Here is a 20,335-nt window from a genome sequence, read left to right on the forward strand (position 1 = left end):
TTGTCTTGTATTAAAAATATTTCCTAATTTAATATTATGATTCAGTTCGTGAAATATGTGAATTAGCCTGTAAAACATATATTTTTTGCAGTTTTATTTATTAAATACATGGAAACAAAAATTGTACTTTAACGTATAAAGTGGTTTTTACTACAGTTAACAGGTTTGTTGAGCCTATTTGGTTCATTCAGAACTCAAATGACTATGCACGTCTATAAAATACAGTAGAATACTTACTGCTGGTTTAGCATACAAGCCTACCATATTAGTCAAACATTTTTAAGTGCATCACTATTAAATTATAACTTATAAATACATTAGGGTTTTATATATATATATATATATATATATATTTTTTTTTTTTTTTTTAATAAAAAAAATCCATATGGAGCTGAGCCCCCCTGAAATGAAAATCCTAAAATCGCCCCTGCATATTGTACAGCAAATAACATCGCGTGCAATAAAATGGTTTTACAGAAGGATCGGGTTCTTGGGGAATTACAGATGGCAATAACATTTATTTCTGGAGTGAAGGAGAGTAAAATTCTGCATTTATGTTTGTGTTTTTAACATTTCTACAATGACAAATAACTAAAAACTTCACAGCATCTTTCTAAAATATATATGTGTGTTTAAGGACCTTGTTCACGATGGCATCTACAGAGTCACTAAACGATTCTTTTCACAAATGATTCAAAAGATTCGACTCACTGAATCAAACGCGCCGCCCAAACCTACTTTGTATTTTCAAAGCATTAATTAAATTTGCATATTTACTAATAAGGACGTTAACTGGTTAAGGTTCGTTCTATAACGCTGAATCGACAAGTAGCACACTGAAGCCTGCGGTCAGGGATTTCGCGGGAAGCAGTGGGGGGAACGGAAGCTCAAGGAGGGCATTCCCGAATTCCAACAACTGCACTTCCGTTCCAAACTTTCTAATGCACCGTGCGCTTAACGCTTCAGTTTAATGCATGTTTTGGCACATGTAATTACATTTTACAAAGTACAATCCACTATTATACTCGTCTTTATCAGTTAAATCACACATTTTAGTTACTTTACTGGACGTTAAAGACAAATACATTACTTAATGCTTTAAAAACAAAGTTGCCTCATTACAAGATTCATATGCAGAACAAAAAGTCGACACATTTTAGCGAATAAGCAAAACTGCCCCTTTAATAAACACCATGTAAAAAAGAAACAATTTAAACACCACGTCGCCTGTTTGTAAACCCAATGCATGATGCAACGAGGAGAAATGAGTCCACTTATAATTTTCTCAAAATAATGTTCAGGTATATGCTCGTGCTGGATGAACTCGAAGTTCACACAGCTAAATAAAGAACCGGATGATAAACAGAAGCGCTCTGCGGTCTCACACACAGCAGCACTGTGCCCATGTGTGAGCATGAACCGCTGCTGTCCTCCATTGCTGAACACGCGAGGGTTCCTGGCGGCCTTGGCGCCAAACTCGAGCCGCCCAACATGACGAACCCTCTCCAGTCACTACAATCCCTTCTGTGCTGACATAATACCACTTCCTGTGAGTATATAACCGCGTTCAGTGCGCGTTCGCAAAGTTTAACCTAAACACAATTATATCGCTGATACCAACACTGTCCTAGTTAAATAACAAGGACGTAAAACGCTTGTCGGAGAGGAATGGTAGGAGGCAGCAGGCCCCTCAGCCTGGAGAACTGGCACACTGAGCCCTGTGAAGACACGAGCAGTATTGTTCGAGATGCACCCTTACCTCACATGCAAAAATGCTGTGCTTCAGGACGATCGCGCGCGCCGACAGACTTCGCAAGGCTGTCTTTAAGTCAGCAGCGCTGAGGTGCGGTAAATACCGGTGTTTTTCTTATTTTTCTCGTTTCTGTCCCACTGTCAATATCCCAAAAGCAGAAATCACCCTCTCCACCACGACACAACAGCTCTATTGTACTACCCGAACGCTGGGTCCTAGAGCCCGCCCAGTTCACGGCCCCACTGCCTGCCAAGTCAGGGCAAGCAGATTTCTTTTCAGTGGTAGTTAAATGTCCCCTGTATGTCCCCTTATAGTGCTGTGGTGGAGGAAATGTTAGAATTTAGATTAAAGTCGCAGTATTTGAGCTAAATCAGTATTTATTACGATATTATATAGCACTTTTTCTTATAAAGGGCCAAAAACCAAACCTTATTGAGGGCTGTGGGCTGAAGGTAAATATAGCAAAGTGTATTACAGTAAAGTTACCATTGGTAATTTCCTAATATATTTTCCTAATATAAAAAAACATAACTTTATATGAACTAATGCAGAGTAATTTAAAAGATATATATATATATATATATATATATATATATATATATATATATATATATATATATATATATACTTATTACAGTAAAACAATCTCAATTATGGAGTTCAATGGCAAATAGCAACACAAATCAAGCTTTTGCATTGATTTGCTCACCATATTAAGTGCTTTGTTCGATATTCGTCGAGAGACAGTATTTACATTATTAAACATCTCATTCATTTACAACATTTAATTGAAAGGCTTAATTTTAGTTTTATCAAAGGACAAAGTTTTCGTTAACTTCAAAATGACAATCTCTGTTAAAGAGATTCTCCCCAATGCTCCCCATCATTCTCTGAGATGGTGGGCCAAATAAAAGCTATCATAGGCTATCAACTGTTATAGAGTATATGGGTAAAAGATTAATATGTGTAATACAATGTTACTTTTAATACAATGTTACTTTGGTGAACTGTCATTCACCAAAGAAACCTACTTAAAGAAAATAAAATGTATCTATACCAAAAAAACTTGTCAGTCAGATTTAGAATAAAAATAATTTAAATACACATTTAAATACAATTGAACATTATTTCACCCATATTGTTATATCATATAGTTAACAAAATGCATGTAATACATCAAATTTTGACTCATTTTGCAATATATACCAAAGCTGCAAGAACATTCCCTGGAATTTACAAAAAATAAATATATTATACAAATAGCTTTATATACCATAACATTTCTTGTTATTAGCACAGTAGAAAACTGATTTAATGATTAATATTGTGCATTTTTAGAATTTTTTTATAACCAGCAAGGTAAAAAATGAACATTAATTAAATTAAGTCAAAGTAAATATGGTATTTCATCAATTTAATCTGTCCTACCAGAATTAAACTATTAATTTCAACCTGTCCGCTAATGTTTATATTGGACCCCTGAAGAAAATACACTTTTTTTTTGTGCTCGACAAATCAGACAACCACTCTAACTCCTGTTTTTTTTTTTTAAACATGGCATTTGAATACTTTTTTCAGACAGAAAGAGATAGTGAATTATAAAAAAAAGTCTTGCTTTCAAAAATCAGAACCACAACATTTCACAGCACCACTTTTATAGAGTACTCACGAACTCTTTCTCTGAGCAAATATGTACTCAACTTACAGAACTATTCACTAATTGGCATTTGTCTAAATACATTCACGTTAAGTGTTGTGTCTATTTAGCAGATGAAAAAAGATGACAACTTTCGATCAGTATGATTGTATTAACAAATCACAGCTTATATTCATCTACAAAACTGTCTTGTACAAATAGAGATTTAGAAAAAAAAAAAATCACTTTCTTTTAGATGTACAAATTATTTTGGTCACAGGAAAGTTGTTGTGCTCTCTAAAATGTTCCTACAAAAATAGAACAATATGAAGGAGACGATTAAAGCTCCTTTTTAGTAGTACATTCGACCTATCAGTTTCAGCATTTACATTCTTCTCAGAACAGTGTTACTGTAAAAACGTACACGATTTAAAAACAAATGTCATTTGCTTACAATTGAAAAACAATACTGAAAAAAAACATACAAATAAAAAGCTATGCTAACTGGAAAAGAAATAAAATACATTTATATCTGTCATATAAAAAATTCTAATTCAATACAATTCATGTTTTTAGGCAGGTGACAAAATCTGAACAATATTGTTTTTACATCTAACCAATATACACAAGCATAATGACTATACAATAAGTACTGGTGACATACTGTATACAACCAAGAGAGAGTAAAACAATTTCCAGCTATACATTTAGGGTAAAATCTAATTCAATAAATATCTATATAATCAAATTCATTATTTTCAGCATAAGCGATCAAATTGTCCACAGCAATGTTTGACTAGACTTTAGTTCTAGTTCTCTATCTAAAGGCACTTGCCTTTTTGATTGGATCCAAATGAACTGACAATATGAGAATCAACATGAAAATGTCAAATTGTCAGATACACCCTAGAACAATTTTCTGGAGGAAAAAAGGTGAATAGTGGTGTTAACCCATTAAACTGTATCAGTGGCATCGCATATTACTTCCTTCCATTTCACTGTATCGAAATTGACAACCAAGAAAATTTGAACCCACATTAAATTGAGCTGACCCTCTGCAACAGTTTCACAGGCCCATCTGCATGTCAGCAAAGTTGAAAAAGTTGTCAACATCACGAGAGGATGTATTTTTGCTCTCAGAAACAAACAGCTGCAGGAAAACAGAATAAAGCATGAAAAAAAATTGTAGACTTTTAGAGGGCATCCTCAATAAATAATAGTGGTGTAACGGATCACAAATCTCACGGTTCAGATCACACTACGGTTTTTGAGTCACGTATCTGACCATTTTAGGATCAGCTAAAAAGGAGATGACAAATGTCATTTGCTTTCCATTTATAGCAAAATAATACAGCAAAAACCATTTGTTTTAACAAACAGAAAATTTAATTTAATAAAAATAAAAATCAAGAAAGAACACGCTAAAAAAAAGGAAAATATTCTATACGAAAAATGATCTTTGCTACTGTTGCAGATAATGCTAATTATTTTCAATTAATGATTCAACAATTCACACATAAAACTTCATGTTTATATGGAGTCATTTCATTAGTTATATCAAAGAAGTGGAATTAACAGAGGAAGAAGTTGATGAATAATTTTTGATGGACAATGCAGTTCCAGCTTTATAGTTCAGTATTGATACATCCTTCAATATATGTTTCATAGTACTCACTATGATTATAATTGTCATGTTTGAATAGATTACAATTAACAGCAAAAGAGAAGCAGTTTTACTTATTTATTTATTTATTGTTGGTTTGCTTGCTTTTTAATATATATATATATATATATATATATATATATATATATATATATATATATATATATATATATATATATATATATATATATATATATATATATATATATATATATATATATATACTCATTTTTTGTATAATATGTAAATGCAACAAGGTTATTGTTGAAAAAAAGTTTGTAAAATGTTGTATTTCAATGTGTACAAACAGAAAGCGAAAAATAAAAATATTATGGAAAAAAAAACTTCGTTTCATTATAGGGGTCTCATTTCTGAAAACTTATTCAGTGACATCATTTTGATAGCTGTTTGTCGCCACCTATTGGTTAAACAATGGTTAATCATTCACCAGCGTCAAGTTTCATTTAACAGTGATTTTAATCTTTACCATAAACATCGGTATTCATATCTGAACAATAAACTGTTCTCCCAGTACTTCTGTGTTGTTTAATTGTTTGTAACAAACTGAAAAAGTGTAAAAACTGAATCTCTCTCAATCAAACGCAGATTTGAATGCAGCGCTTCAAATGATTAATAAACATATGCAATTCATTATCATTTATCTTTCATTTTGCACAGGTTTGAATTGAGATCAGGATCTTCCAATGTTTAATTGTGCAGCTTTAAACTGAATGCATTAATGCAGGCTAAACAAGCAGTGACAGAGAACACTATTAATTAATAACCTAATAAAGCATTTAGATCCCACCACAACTTCTTTCGTCATCATTATATTTTGCAGGGAAGCCAAAATGCTTTCATACATGCGATTTGAATGATGTGGGAGGCACTCTCTCTGCAATTGTTATAATTGTTGGATAAACCTACAAGTTCAAATAAAGTAATTAATCCATGGGTCACGTGTGTTCCGAACTGTGGGTTGTGATCTGTGTGGACCACGGATCAACCGTGATCTGTTACACCCCAAACAAACAAGAAACTAATGTTTTCTTCTATATTTACCTTGGTCCCGTTGAACACTTCATTGGCAAAAGATCGACAAGCTTCCACCACACCATCTCCATTCAACTCAAGTGCTACAACTGGGCCTGAAGGGAACACACATCATTGTGTTATAACTCACAAACGGATCAGATTTATTTCTCAAGAGGCCGTCCATGCTTTTATGTATTATAACACAATGCATTACAGTACCTTTGGTGATCCATTCAGTAAGGCTCTCTGCATTATTCTGGAACACTCGGTTCACATCCTCAGGGCGCATGGAAACCTCTTTAGTCTGAATGAGGACAAAGCCTTTGGCAGTTGCCTGTGTAGAGGTGAATACAAAAATACAAAAAATGTCTTAAATAAATTAGGTCTTTGAGAATTCACCTGGTTACTTGTATTGTATAGCCATTGATGGACATGTCTGGATGTGTGTGCTTTATTGATAACTGTAAATGACAACTGAATGTGGTTTCCAATATTTATAGCCTAAAAATATATTGTAATTGTTGTAGGGCTGTCCAATTAATCGAAATCGAAGCTCAATCGCGCTTTGAAACGTTGCGATTAGCTAATCCCAAGAGGCTGCGATATGAAAAATATATTATTTAATTTCCCCCACCCAGAGCAAAATGCATGACTGCCATCTATGTGTGACAGACTAACTAGCCGATTGAGTGAGCTTACTTTCATTCTGCTCAATCAGAATTGCGCAACGAAACTATGCGGGAAGCCCATGATAAAACAAACAAACAGGAAAGCGTGGACAAGTATGATAATGCTGTCTGCCGCTTCTAAGACAAATTAATATCAAAGCATGTAGGTAATATGGGAATATTTTGGTTTACAAAAACAGGTCATTTGTAAGAGATGTCGCAGAATGGTTTGCAAAAGTATGAGGAAATACAACCAGCACCTAAAAAAGCACCATAGGCGGCTATATGAGGAGTCTCTTGCTAAAAAGTTAACTGAAAGTATTGCTAGTGACACTTAATCTAGTAGTGAGCAACAGCAAAGTACAATTTCAGAGTTGGTTGCAGCTGTTACACCCATATGAAAAAACATCACGAAGGCACCAGGAGATAACTAATGCCATAACTCACTACTGTTTGCTCTAGAGAAAAATTTGTGTTTAATTACTGAATATAAACACATTTGAATAAAAGTTGAAGTTAGTTAATATCTTTTCAAGTCCTTTTTTAACTAACACTCACTGCATTTTAGCAGTAAGAAGCTACAGATTATTGAGCTGAAGCTTGACTACAAAATTAAATTGCAAAAAAAAGGCAATTAGATATTTTCCTCAAATTGCACAGCCCCAAGATGTTGTCTTAATGGTTTGCAATCTGACACAGAGTATCAGATCATTTAAAAAAACGTCATGAAAGGACATCTAGTAGGCAAAAAGCTCAATGTGGGTGCACCACAACAGAAGAACCAAAAAAATCAAATAGGCACACCACAGCTCCAAAAAGAGCTAAATATTTATTCATGTTCTCACAACAGGTTACATATCAAGCTTAAACACTCTTTATTAGATTAAAAAGCTCCATTTTTGGAGCTGTTGTGCCTATTAAAATTTTTTTTCGGGGAAAAAAACATTAGAAATGTACTGATGAAGCCTATTTGAATGAAGTTAATATGTTATGAAAGCAACAAATAGACCCATAGAAGTAAAAAAAAAATATTATAATTATTATTAATATTATACTGTTAAATAAAGTCACACAACCTCTTTGCACAATATCGGTATGTGAGTTGAGCACAATCATAAACAGGCGACGCAGTGGCGCAGTAGGTAGTGCTGTTGCCTCACAGCAAGAAGGTCGCTAGTTCGACTGGGTCAGTAGGCGTTTCTATGTGGAGTTTGCATGTACTTCCTGCGTTTGCGTGGGTTTCCTCCGGGTGCTCCGGTTTCCCCCACAGTCCAAAGAGTAAGCTAAATTGTCCATAGTGCATGAGTGTGTATGTATGTTTCCCAGAGATGGGTTGAAGCTGGAAGGGCATCCGCTGCGTAAAACATGTGCTGGATAAGTTTGCGGTTCATTCCGCTGTGGCGACCCCGGATTAATAAAAGGACTAAGCCGAAAAGATAATGAATGAATGAGTTTAACAAACAAGCTAATATATAGAGCAAGTCACATTTTGATTACATTACTCTCTGGAAATAGTTTCAAACTAAGCTGAAGCAGTTCTCTCTACTTCTCAGAGCCACATTACAGTGTTTTAAATCCTCTTTTACTGGCCATAAGTTCCGTAATGACCAACAGAGTTCACAATAACAGATTCAAAGTTGCTTTTAGGAAATTGACCACAGTAATTAGCATGTTAGAATGAGAGACTTGATGAATCGCAAAATACAGAAATAGAGTTAGATTTGTCAGTATCACACACCCCTATGATATAAAAGTACAGAGTGACAGATTTTCAAATGGAACCGGTGACTAAAAGGTCAAACAGATGACAGTTGATTCTCAGCTTCAGTTACTCCACATCATTAATCATCTTTAGATGATTTCTGAAAGTTTGTGAACTTTTAGCTTGATTACATAGAACTAACAAATTTAATGCATGGTTGGATTCAGTTTTCGAATGAATTCACCATATTTGTTGCTCTAGCCTTGTTATTCTGTTCTAATCCACATTTCCACCTTACATTTTTAAAATAAAATGCTATGGTGCTTAGATCAAGGGTACTTGATTTTCTTTTGCAAAAAGAACACTTGACTTAGCACTTAACAAATTCCTATCATAACGAGCATTTTGTAAATTCTTATACTTCCACAGTTATTGTTATAATTTCAGTTTTATGTTGCATTGTTTTTAAATGTGATCATAAACTTTAGAATATGCAATGCTCTATAAATATCATCTGGACTCATGGCATGGAGCTACAGAGCAATTCACTTCCAGCAATTCACATTCAGTCATTTGAATAACTGCAAAGCACAGCTTAGAGCATCCCTCCACTGTTTGGCCCATCCTGCTTTTGTTAAAAATACTGTATATTAAAACAGAATACAGAGGAACCCTAGATATTTTCAGATAGTTAACTTTCTTAACTTATGCAAGTAAATAACTGAAAAACTACACTAAGTCTGATATGGAGCCTATGTTTGGGCGTAAAGTTCAGAAGTCAAACACAAAACGGAAAAAAAAGATTAATGATGTTAACATTGTAAGCATAGTGGAAATGGTATACATCCTGTTTTCTATTTATAAAGGTGGAGTTACTGAAGAAAGCTGATTTCATTTCCCAAAGTACATGGAACATTTGCTATGACTAAAGTTTTCTATTAGAGGTTAAACTGAAGATGCAAGCACAAAGCTTTTCTTTAGAAATGCCATATTGGGAAATGGTGTATCATTGCGATTAACTTGCAGCTTTAGAAACTTCAAAAATAACAAATATGCTGCACATGATGTTGAGCTCACCCACTGTAGCAAACATGAGTGACCATTCGAAAGCATTAATTCTATGAAATGTGACCCTGGTTTACAAAACCAATCTTATGTAGCACAGGTATATTTTTGGCAAAAGCCAAAAATAAATAGTGTGGGTCAAATTAATGTTTTTTTTCTTTTATGCTAAAATCCATTAGGACAATAAGTAGAGATCATATTTCTTGAAAATATTTTGTAATTTTCCTACTGTAAATATATCAAAACCTATTTTTGATAAGTAATATATAAATCGCTAAAACTTTAATTTGGACAAATTTAAAGGCAATTTTCTCAATATTTCGATTTTTTGCACTCTCCGAAAAAGGTTGTGAGAAATATTGAGTTCAGTACTAATTAGTACTAAAATTTTAGAAACATCTTTTGAGCCTATTTGAGTATGTTCTTAAACACTGCTGATTGCTCAACAGAAATGGCTGTGATTGGTCATGAAGGTCATCAATTCACCATTCTTCACCACTGTTCACCAAGTGCAAACAGATAAACGGACACTAGAGCATTTCAAAATCGTGTCAATCAGCCGATATCTCTCTCTATGAGCTGACATACGAGCGATCTGCTGATGAATCGACTGATTAGTGCAGATTTGAAATGCTCCGGTGTTCATGTATCTGCGTTTGTACATGTCAATACAATAGGCTATCAGCTGCATTTAAGAACGTGCTAAACAGCTCAATTTCCTGATTTCAAATAGTCCTATCTGCTCAATTATTGTCCACATCATGATAAACAGCAAAATTATAAGTCCAAGGCACTTGAAAAAAGTGAAAAACAATAATTTAAAAAGCCTTTATTAACATGGCTATTCCATTAGAACTGCACCTACCAATGAAATGCTACCCTGATGAAGGCAAATGTTTGCTGAAACTCTTAGGTCCAGTTATAATGGAATAGCCATGGCTTTTAAAATAATTTTTCCACCCATTTTTTTCAGTGCCTTGGACTTTTTTTTTGCTGTTCATCTTTATGTATCCCTTACCCAAAGAGCACAGACACATTAATTACCCCTGAAGCACTTTTATGTTTGATGTTGGATAGTCCACATCATGGTTTGGTGTTCCAGGGTCACAAATAAGTTCTAACCTCATCGATGAGCTTGCGGGCATTAGCAGTGGTGTAGTCTCCAGCGAAGAACACAAACAGACAAGACTCTTCGCTCTCTGTTCGCCGGCTTCCTTTAGTCAGAGGCACTATGCTCCGACCGACTTCAGTAGCAATTCTCACAGACTTGAATTCAGACTCGGGATCAGGAAGAGGCACATGGTCCAGGACAACAGCATCCTCTGGCAGGAGACTCCAGTTGGTTTCTCCAGAGACAGGTGTGAAGTCATGAATATTGCTCCAGTTGTTGTTAAAGATGCTGAGACCTGCATCTTTAAAGTGGAAAGCCAGCTCAGGGTAGTAATACTGGAAGCAGCCAAACTTCATTCCTGTAGAAGACTCGATTATGGGCTGGGTGGCGCAGCACAAAAAGACATCCATTTTCTTGCAGTCTCTGGTGCGGAACTGCTGACAGGCCACCACACATTTGATGTCTTTACAGTCTCTGAAGAACACGCTGCCTTTGACCGGACCTAACATAATGCGGCAGTTCACACAGTCATCGATGGTAATAGTTGCTGAATGGTCCAACACGAATATGTTACAGTTTTCGCAGTCCTGAATGACAAACTGCTGGCCATTGAGCTTGCCTGGTAACCTGCCCACAGTCTCATTCTTGAGGCCTGTCAGCATAAAGTCTTTGGGGTCGACCTGCAAGTAAACACAAACATGTCAGTGTTGCTAAAAGCAGAACTTGAGCTGTAAAAACCATCATCACCATTGCTCTCTGGCTTCCTAATTACATATAGTTCCGTTATACTTAGTATAAACTACTAAATTACTTTCCGTTAGTTAGTGGGGCTTGATATAATACAGACTAGAAAGAATGATTATCCTTTTTAGTAAAAGTCCTCTCTAATTAATTGTAAAGATCTCCACCACCAGGTAGGGCTGCACAATATATTGTTTCAGTATCAATATCGCAATGCGGTCATTTGCAAAAGTCACGTAGCAAATGTGCAATGTTGAGTTTATATTATAATTTATTATTTGCATGTGTTTTGGAGACCTGTGACTGTGTAATGATTCTCATGTGTAAGAAATGTTACCATTTGTAACTTTAATAATGATTAATTTTATTGATTTATTTTCATATTTAATATTCAATTACTGTGCCTGAATACTGTTAGACTGGGAAAATAATAAAACACTGTTCATCATTTCACTTACTGGGCTCAACAATAAGGTCTGCCTGATGGCCCGAGGCCAGCTTGTGAAACGTTCGCGACAGTAGGCAGAATCGTTATCAGGTGCTGTCTTGTCAAAGTTTCATTCGCGACTGTTTGTCGATTGCATGCAAATAGGGGTGCTTTCACATCTAGACTTTGTTTCCGAACCAGTCTCGTTTGGCCCAAGATCCCCTGAATGAGGTGGTCTCGGCTCGATTGAAACGAACTCCGGAGTGGATTGATTGTAGTAAGAAAGCAAAGCGATCCAATGAACTAATGAACCAGGTTATATCCAAGCGTATCATGGTAGTGTATTAGCCATATATACAGCTATATGAATATGGGTAGGGCGAGATGTCATTCCTACCGGCAAATGTGCATTTAATGTCGAATATGAAAGTGAAAGTATACTGAAATATTACCAAGTGCTGTTTATCTGTTGGAGAAAATGTACAAAAACTACCATCTGATAATTTTTCCATATTTTAATCTTATAATATTTTATATTAGGCCTATTGTTTTGTTCATTTCTGCACTGAAACCTCAAAAGAAAGATCAACATGATCTGCTTTATGGTCTAACTGCAGTCTCGCTTCATCTATTATTTCTCTCTATAATTTAGGCCTATAATGCATAATTCTAAGAAGGTCACTGGTTCGAGCCCTGGCTGGGTCTGTTGGCAATTCTGTGTGGAGTTTGCATGTTCTCCCCGTGTTCGCGTGGGTTTCCTTCGGGTGCTCCAAAGACACGTGGTATAGGTGAATTGGGAAAGCTGAATTGACCATAGTATATGTGTGTGAATGAGTGTGTATGGATGTTTCCCAGTGATGGGTTGCAGCTGGAAGGACATCCGCTGCGTAAAACATATGCTGGATAAGTTGGCGGTTCATTTCGCTTTGGCAACCCCTGATTAATAAAGGGACTAAGCCGAAAAGAAAATCAATGAATGCATAATTCTAGCCAAGTTTTTTAATAGATTGATTAATTCAAAAGTGCACATACAAACATACATACAGACACACATACATATTAACTTCTTTTTCTTGGTGGGGCCAGCGAAAATTTTGGCAGGGCAAGTAAAAATCTGAACCACTGGCCCTTTATTGCCCAATCGGGCCAGTAGAAAAACAAATCACTAGTGTTGAACTCTGAATTGTATATTTTCTTTATTGTATGTATAGATTGTTTATTAGATTTTAAGTAGACGCACTCCCACTGCACAATCAACCTAATCAATCTAAAAAAATATGATTCTTTCCAAATAGAGATATTGAAGTAATCTGATGGAATTGTTTTCATATCACAATATATATTGCAGAATGACAAAATATTGCAGTATTAGATTTTTCCAATATCATGCAGCCCTACCACCAACTCATGGTACGTCTGTCCTTTTTATTGTTATGAATATTTTCAGAGTAACATTTACTGGACTGAAACGGTTTAGGCTTACTGGATTGTCCTTACATTATTTTTAAATCATGTTGTTAAAAAAACATATATTGGGGAGTTATTTGTATGTTTATTTAAATCTCATTATTGGATTACATACATGTTTAGAGTGGATTTTATATGTTATATATTGATATGCTAATGTACTACTTTTGGCTATTTGTATGAATGAATGAATTTCCTTCTTGAGCATGAACTACATTTCATATACTACCAACAGCATAATATATTGAATATCTAAAACATATGCACTGTTTTTTATACACTTCTTAATATGTTCAATAAACCTCATATTAAGTAATTATATATTTTCATATATCAGCTGTAAAAAAAAAGTTACATTTTGATAGGCTACATCAAATCATCTTTTTGAGGTGCTGCTTTAGAATCACTTTTTGTCTGGCAAATACAGAAAGACAGATCTATGCTGCACCTATAAACCAACAACTGTAAGAGCTCTTGATTTAGGTCAGTGAATGCTATAGCCACTTAGAAACAACTGCAAAAGGCCTAACAATCTCCTAGCAACACCATGACAACTTTCTTGCTAAATAGCACTTTTGAGCTACAGATTGTCCCTTCCAACCAGGGATCAAACCTATAACTATGTCAAACTATGATCTATGATATTTAGGTTACCACACCAGATATTTACATGCAGTATAGCATAGGTCTCAAACTCGATTCCTGGAGGGCCGCAGCTCTGCACAGTTTTGCTCCAACTCTAATCAAATACAGCTGATCCAAATAATCAAGGTGTTTAAGACTACTAGAGACTATTAACCAGGTGTGAGTTGGAGGTGGTTGGAGCTAAACTATGCAGAGCTGCGGCCCTCCAGGAATTGAGTTTGAGACCATCGCAGTATAGCATTTAATGTGCTTGTTGTGGCTGTAGTCTTGTTCAAACTGAAACAACAACAGATCTTATCTTTAGCATTGCGACATTTGAGATTAAAGAACTATTTTAAAAGAAGAAGAAAGCAGGGTGGGGGTTGATTCTATGCATGCTTTGCTGAATGCGTTTTTGATTGAGGAGGAACTTTATTTAAGTGGATTAAATTAATGGAGAAATCTGACATAAAGGCTCTACTATACTTAAGGCTAAATCAAAGAATGGATTGGTGTGACATTATTTCAAACAAAATGATGTGATAAAATTAGTATGGAGTGTGCAGCAGCTACTGTGTAGCTACGGTGTATATTTGGTATATGAACCATATGATTGATAATTCATGACCGTGAATTGATATTCATAGAATGTACGTCATGCATATGATGAACTTTCAATTCATGTCAACTTTGACCACATAACTTAAATTACAACCCACAGGAAACTCACAGAGGTACAGGGCTATTAAATATTTATTCTTATTTTAATTTAGGTACTGTAAACGCGTATTATTCTTTTTATTTGAATATCTTTGAACTAAATTAGAAACTGGACTTTGGTGAGGCTTTCTACTGGGCCTTCACCTGCTTGAGAACTACTGCTCTAATCCATCAAATCTATAGACAGACATTAGAAAACTGACAAACTCGTCTCGTGCATTTACTGCCTTTCATTCATCTGCCTTGAGTGCATCGTCCAGGGCAATATTTAAACGTAATAGATTCGCACTTCCGGACACTTGAAAGCTCTTAAAGCTTAGTAATGGTTTTGTGGTTTCAGGGGACTAACAACCAGACACTCCCACCCTCCCTTCCTCCCTGATATACTGTCATACATGTTGATGGCGACACCACTTATGTGCTAATCCCCAACACAGCGCTATCTGGGCAAGCGCCAGACAAACAAGTTACGTGCCTGACTTTAAGCCGATAATAAGCTCTGCCTATAATTTACCATAGCATTAGAAAACCTATAATCGCAGAGAGACTCTCCTATCGGTGGTCAATCGAAAGCAAGTGTGATATAAATCCACAAACACTGAAGAAGAAGAAGAACCAAACCCCTCGCTAGCTTGATTACGCATGTAGTGAACGGCAGAAAATTGGTTTCAACAAGGCGAACTGTGCTAACGCATTTGACAATAGCTATTTAATTCCTAATGCACGCACCTATTAGATATGTCAGAATAAAACAAAACACGTTCAAAATGTCAGCGTCGTACCTTTTCTCGTTTGTCCCAGCTGTATTGCTTTGGAGCCTCCTGGTTGCTGTTGCTGCCCAGCGCAGTGTTGTTGGTTTCGGCGAGGTCATTGCCCGTAGCGCTCTCGTCCCCGGTGGGCAAGGCAGCGTCTTTTTTAGGAGATTTCCTCCTCGATTTTTTGGAGAAGAAGCACCCCATTTATGGACGACGAGTTGTGCTATTTGTCAGCACGCCCCTCCGGTTGTGAATGCCAGGCGTTTCTGAAAGTCTCGATCAGCCGCAGTCTCGCTCTGGCTTCTTCTCCTCCCCAGAAAGTAATCAAGAACACGCAACCTGTGCGCTTCCCGTTTCCTTGACCCTGGAGCCAGCCAATCATTACAGCGGACAGCGTTACTAGGGTAACAGCGAATCAAAGCGGAGCCTTATCTGCGAAATCTATGAGAAGAGGGAGGGGGTGTTACTATTTCATCACTGTAAATATAATAAATAACTATATATATATATATATATATATTATATATATATATATATATATATAAAAACTATATATAACTATATATATAACTATATATATTATATATATATATATATATATATAGATATATATATATATATATATATATATATATATTGTATATATATATATTATATATTATATATATAATATATATATATATATATATATATATATATATATATATATATAATAAAACATTTATTCGTGCATTTTGTAAACTCGTGTGTATAATAACAATGCATGCAATAATAAAAAGACAGTTAAAATGGACTATATTACTGATCACTTTATGGTTCTTTATGGCTTTATAGTATTTTCCCTTTATAATATTCAGGTAATAATAATATTTGGACATAATTTTATGCTTTCCCATTTCCCGGGTTGCAGCTGGAAGGGCATCCGCTGCGTAAAACATGTGCTGGATAAGGTGGCGGTTCATTCCGCTGTGGCGACCCCGGATTAATAAAGTGACTAAGCCGAAAAGAAAATGAATGAATGAATAATTTTGTGCAGTTGTATTCGTTCGGGCAAGATAGTTCATATTTTAAAGTGGATAAAAAGAGAATGATTCCCTCTAATTCAATTCTAATTAAAAATGCCTCAGAGGTGAAACTGGTGTATTTTAATGGAAAACAAGTTGAAAGGGTACAGGAATAGAAGTATCTTGGCACTTGGATATCTTTGATATCACATTAAAGCTCCAGCAGAACTCAGAAGCATCAGAGAATATATGTTTTAGGAAACTGAACTCTTTCTGTGTAAAAACAAAACAAAAAACATATATGTACACACACACACACACACACAAACACACATACATACATATATATATATATATATATATATATAATATATATATATATATACATATATATATATTATATATATAGATATATATATATATATTAATATATATATATATATATATATATATATACTGAGAACTTTTTACTACCTATGTTGAGAGTACTAAGTGTTTCCTTTTATTTATTTAAATAACTCTAAAATATTTTGTATGTATTTATAGTATTTATAAATCTAATATTTTTGTTATTTATAGCCATTTCTACACTAATAGGTTTTGAAACTGTATTAGAACAATAAAAAAATTATTACCCTGTTTTTCAGGAAGCAGCATGCAGAAGAGCAAAAAGGAAATCTAAAATTCCTGTTAGTTTAAATCACAGTGACAGCTAAACTTGAAGGTCAGTAACATTGGAGAGTTCACAATTTTTCAAAACAAATCAGTTTCCTTTTTTTTTTTTTTTTTTACGATTTTAGACATAAAATGGATGTGTCTAATTTGCTTTGTTAAGCAAATTTATCATTTTATGTTTACCACATCTTAAATTAAAAACCCCTCTTTAAAAAAACCCACAGGATTATTTTGGGGAAACACACAATGAATTATTCTTCCACTTTTTTACAGCATCCTTGCACCACAAGCAGTGTAGTTGATTAACCTACATGTAATCTGGATTTTGTAATCATATTACAAAATTTACGTTGTAAGGATATTGCATTTGCGAATATACTTATAACCTACTGTGGGTAACAAATGTACTTATGTAATGTAAAATATTACATACCTGTAATCTTATTATATTCTATAATTTATAACTTTTTATACAATATTTTAATGGGCTTTTATCTTTTTTTGAACAACAGTGAGGAGTATAGACAGGAATGTGTGGGGAGCAGAGAGGGCAGAAGAATCGGCAAAAGACCTTGACCTGGAAATAGCCACAGCACTTTATGTCGACACACTTAACCACTATTGCCACTGAATTGTTAATTCAGACTGTTTAATGAATAGCCAAAAGCAACCTAAAAGTAATCCATGAGTAATTAGATTACATTGCGTAATAACGTTATTTAGATGAAAGGGATAATTAACCCAAAATTTTTAATTCTGCTATCATTAACAAACCCTCCACTTGTTCCAAAACTGTATGAACATTTATTCATTCATTTTCCTTCGCCTTAGCTTCGGCTTATTTATCAGGGGTCGACACAGTGGAATGAACCGCCAACTTATCCAGCATATCTTATGTTATCCAGAAAACATCCATACACACTCACTACACTCATACACTACGACCAATTTAGTTTATTCAGTTCACCTGTACTGTTTGTCATTGGACTACTGAAACCCAGGCAAACACATGGAGAACATACAAACTGACCCAGCGGGGACTTGAACCAGCGACCTTTTTGCTGTGAGGCAACAGTCCTAACCACTGAGCCACCGCGTCGCCCATCTGTATGAATATAAAGGTCATATAATACTATCTTACATTATCAGTATCTTCTCTGAACATACAGTATTGGTAACAAACCTGTTGTTGCTCTCTGTTGATTCCACATTTGTTTTACTGTGGAAGTCAATGGGGACACTTAACATTTTGTTAACCAACATTCTACAAAGTATCTTCTTTTGAGGTCAGCAATAAATGTAAACAGTGGAACTGAAAGCTTCTTCCACCGGAAGTACATTTTCTTTCGGATAAACACCTCTTTTTAAGATCAGAAAAGTAACCAAACCAAGTAGTTTAAGGTCCTGAATTGGTATAATCTGGTGATATTCGGTGGAAAGTACCAGCATCAGTGAATTGGTGTGCGTGTGTCTTTAAGAGCCTGCCAGCGGTCTGCTGTGATGCCTATTATTGCCTCTGACTGTACCTGACGCAGCTGAAGCAGTGAGTGAGGAAACCCGCCGCCAGCATCCTGCACCATGGAGGCGGCCAAAGCACCAAAGCCATGGACGTTATATTTACCGAATCACAGCACGATGTTTCCTCTCTTCGTGTTCATTTTAAGCCAATGTTATCGGATAAGTGCAGACGACGGCGGCATAGAAGAACTTGCCACGGAGAAAGAAGCTGAGGAAAGTCACAGGCAGGACAGCGTGAATTTACTCACATTCATTTTGCTTTTGACACTCACTATACTCACAATATGGCTCTTCAAACACAGAAGAGTGCGCTTCCTGCACGAAACCGGACTGGCTATGATATACGGTGAGAAATCCGTCTTTTTAACATTGCGAAACACGTTAGACATCGTCTGTGCTTTAAAACCGAGCGAGTCTCCGAGCGTGACAGCGGTTTTTTTCTTGCGGAAATAGTATCGAGTCATGAACGGTGAATATTTTTTTAGTCGCACAATTTTTGCGCATTTTCTTTCTACACAGGCAGCTTGTTAGGTTTTGAGACACAGCCGTCACGTTAAACCTTAGCTAAGCCTGGTATGAATGAGCCTATGTAGCTTGCTAGCTTGAACGAGTGCTAATACAAACCCCGTGGACCGAATATCATCATATTTCAATGTGGTGTTGAAGTATTATTGCGTTCCTTGTGGTTTTGCATGGTGACTTTAAAAAAATGAACGTGGCTGATACAAGATGACACATGTATTTGCCTGTGTGTCTTAATGTTGCATAATGATATGCGTAAACAGTTTTTTAGGGTCTCTCATACGCCTTGGTTTCATTTCTTTATGTTTCTTTCAGAACTCCACGTTGCCAGTTCCTCATTCTAGTTTTGAGTGCTGTGACAGCTTTTGTATTGCAGGTTTGAACAATCCACAGTAACATGTCATGCCTTCTGGGTCAAGAGTCAGCAAACAGATTGTAAGGTCTGAAAAAATTGCCTTCCTCACCATAAACATGTTGCACATGTTTTTATTCTGTGGAGCACAAAATGGGAATTTCTGAATAATTGTACAGGACTCCAGAAGCTGATCATAGCAAATTGATCATAGCTCAAGTGACAGTGGTTCTTCGATTAACCTAGTCTTGCGATTTATTTGGGAAAGGCAGCTCTGGTTGGTTCTGAGCAATTCCAGCGTTACGAATGTGACATTTGCAGTGGGAATTCAAGACATAAATTCACAGAGAAAGTAAATATTAACATTATATTGAAACATCTGTTTATATTTTACAAAGCAACTCCCCACGTAGTTATGGGATCAGAAAAATAGCAATCTGGAAACATTTTTTAGATTTTAAATGAGGAAAATAAACATGCATTCTGGTTGTGACCAAAAAAGTAAGCAAGTTTACAGTGTACAACACACTTTGTAGAAATTCTGTGAATTAAACCGCACAACCCAAAAGAAACAATGTTAATCAAAAAGATAAGAGTTTGCTCACTATAGAACAAAAACGATTGATTTTATTTGATTGAATATTTTTGACACCTCTGCATTATGGATGTGAAATTGTCACTTGTGTGACTTTGGTAAATTGAATATAATTGTTTGAAAACATCGACAGACATTCTTGAATATTTTTAAAGTACTGTAAAATACTTGCTTACACAAAAAACTTAGAAACGGTTTACTATTTTGGTGAATTATACATTTTTGTCATGGGAAGGTTGACATTTGCATGGAATTGCTCTTCTTTATGCAATGGGGTATATGTACAGCTAGTGTTTTTCAGC

General features: G+C 35.4%; 3 protein-coding genes across 3 annotated transcripts in view; 1 reads left to right on the forward strand and 2 right to left on the reverse strand.

Moving 5' to 3' along the window:
* The window catches only part of jade3 (jade family PHD finger 3), a 30,447-nt gene extending 28,493 nt beyond the window's left edge, over positions 1-1,954 (reverse strand). The window contains exon 1 of the mRNA XM_056460156.1: positions 1,760-1,954. The gene's annotated coding sequence lies outside the window, so the exon portion shown is untranslated. The remainder of the gene's footprint in view (positions 1-1,759) is intronic.
* Positions 1,955-3,391: 1,437 nt separating this feature from the next.
* rp2 (RP2 activator of ARL3 GTPase) lies at positions 3,392-15,810 on the reverse strand. Its single transcript, XM_056460157.1, has 5 exons — positions 15,395-15,810; positions 10,645-11,313; positions 6,307-6,421; positions 6,115-6,200; positions 3,392-4,539 (listed from the first exon to the last, which is right to left on the reverse strand). Exons 1-5 carry the CDS (start codon positions 15,569-15,571, stop codon positions 4,456-4,458), a joined length of 1,131 nt encoding a protein of 376 aa, XP_056316132.1. The 5' UTR covers positions 15,572-15,810; the 3' UTR covers positions 3,392-4,455.
* A 2,683-nt stretch (positions 15,811-18,493) lies between these two features.
* Positions 18,494-20,335, forward strand: part of slc9a7 (solute carrier family 9 member 7) — a 54,197-nt gene continuing 52,355 nt past the window's right edge. Inside the window, exon 1 of the mRNA XM_056460732.1 lies at positions 18,494-18,987. Coding sequence (XP_056316707.1) covers positions 18,625-18,987 — 363 coding nt within the window. The 5' untranslated portion in view covers positions 18,494-18,624. The remainder of the gene's footprint in view (positions 18,988-20,335) is intronic.

Source organism: Danio aesculapii, chromosome 6 (genome assembly GCF_903798145.1).
Source record: "Danio aesculapii chromosome 6, fDanAes4.1, whole genome shotgun sequence".
In the NCBI taxonomy this organism is placed as follows: domain Eukaryota; kingdom Metazoa; phylum Chordata; class Actinopteri; order Cypriniformes; family Danionidae; genus Danio; species Danio aesculapii.

Excerpts from the sequence above, each read along its gene's own strand:
- rp2 (XM_056460157.1), bottom strand. The coding sequence starts at position 15,571 with ATGGGGTGCTTCTTCTCCAAAAAATCGAGGAGGAAATCTCCTAAAAAA. Across the intron at positions 11,314-15,394 it reads GCTGGGACAAACGAGAAAAG|GTCGACCCCAAAGACTTTAT; the intron begins GTACGACGCTGA and ends GTTTACTTGCAG. Across the intron at positions 4,540-6,114 it reads AAGTGTTCAACGGGACCAAG|CTGTTTGTTTCTGAGAGCAA; the intron begins GTAAATATAGAA and ends GTTTTCCTGCAG.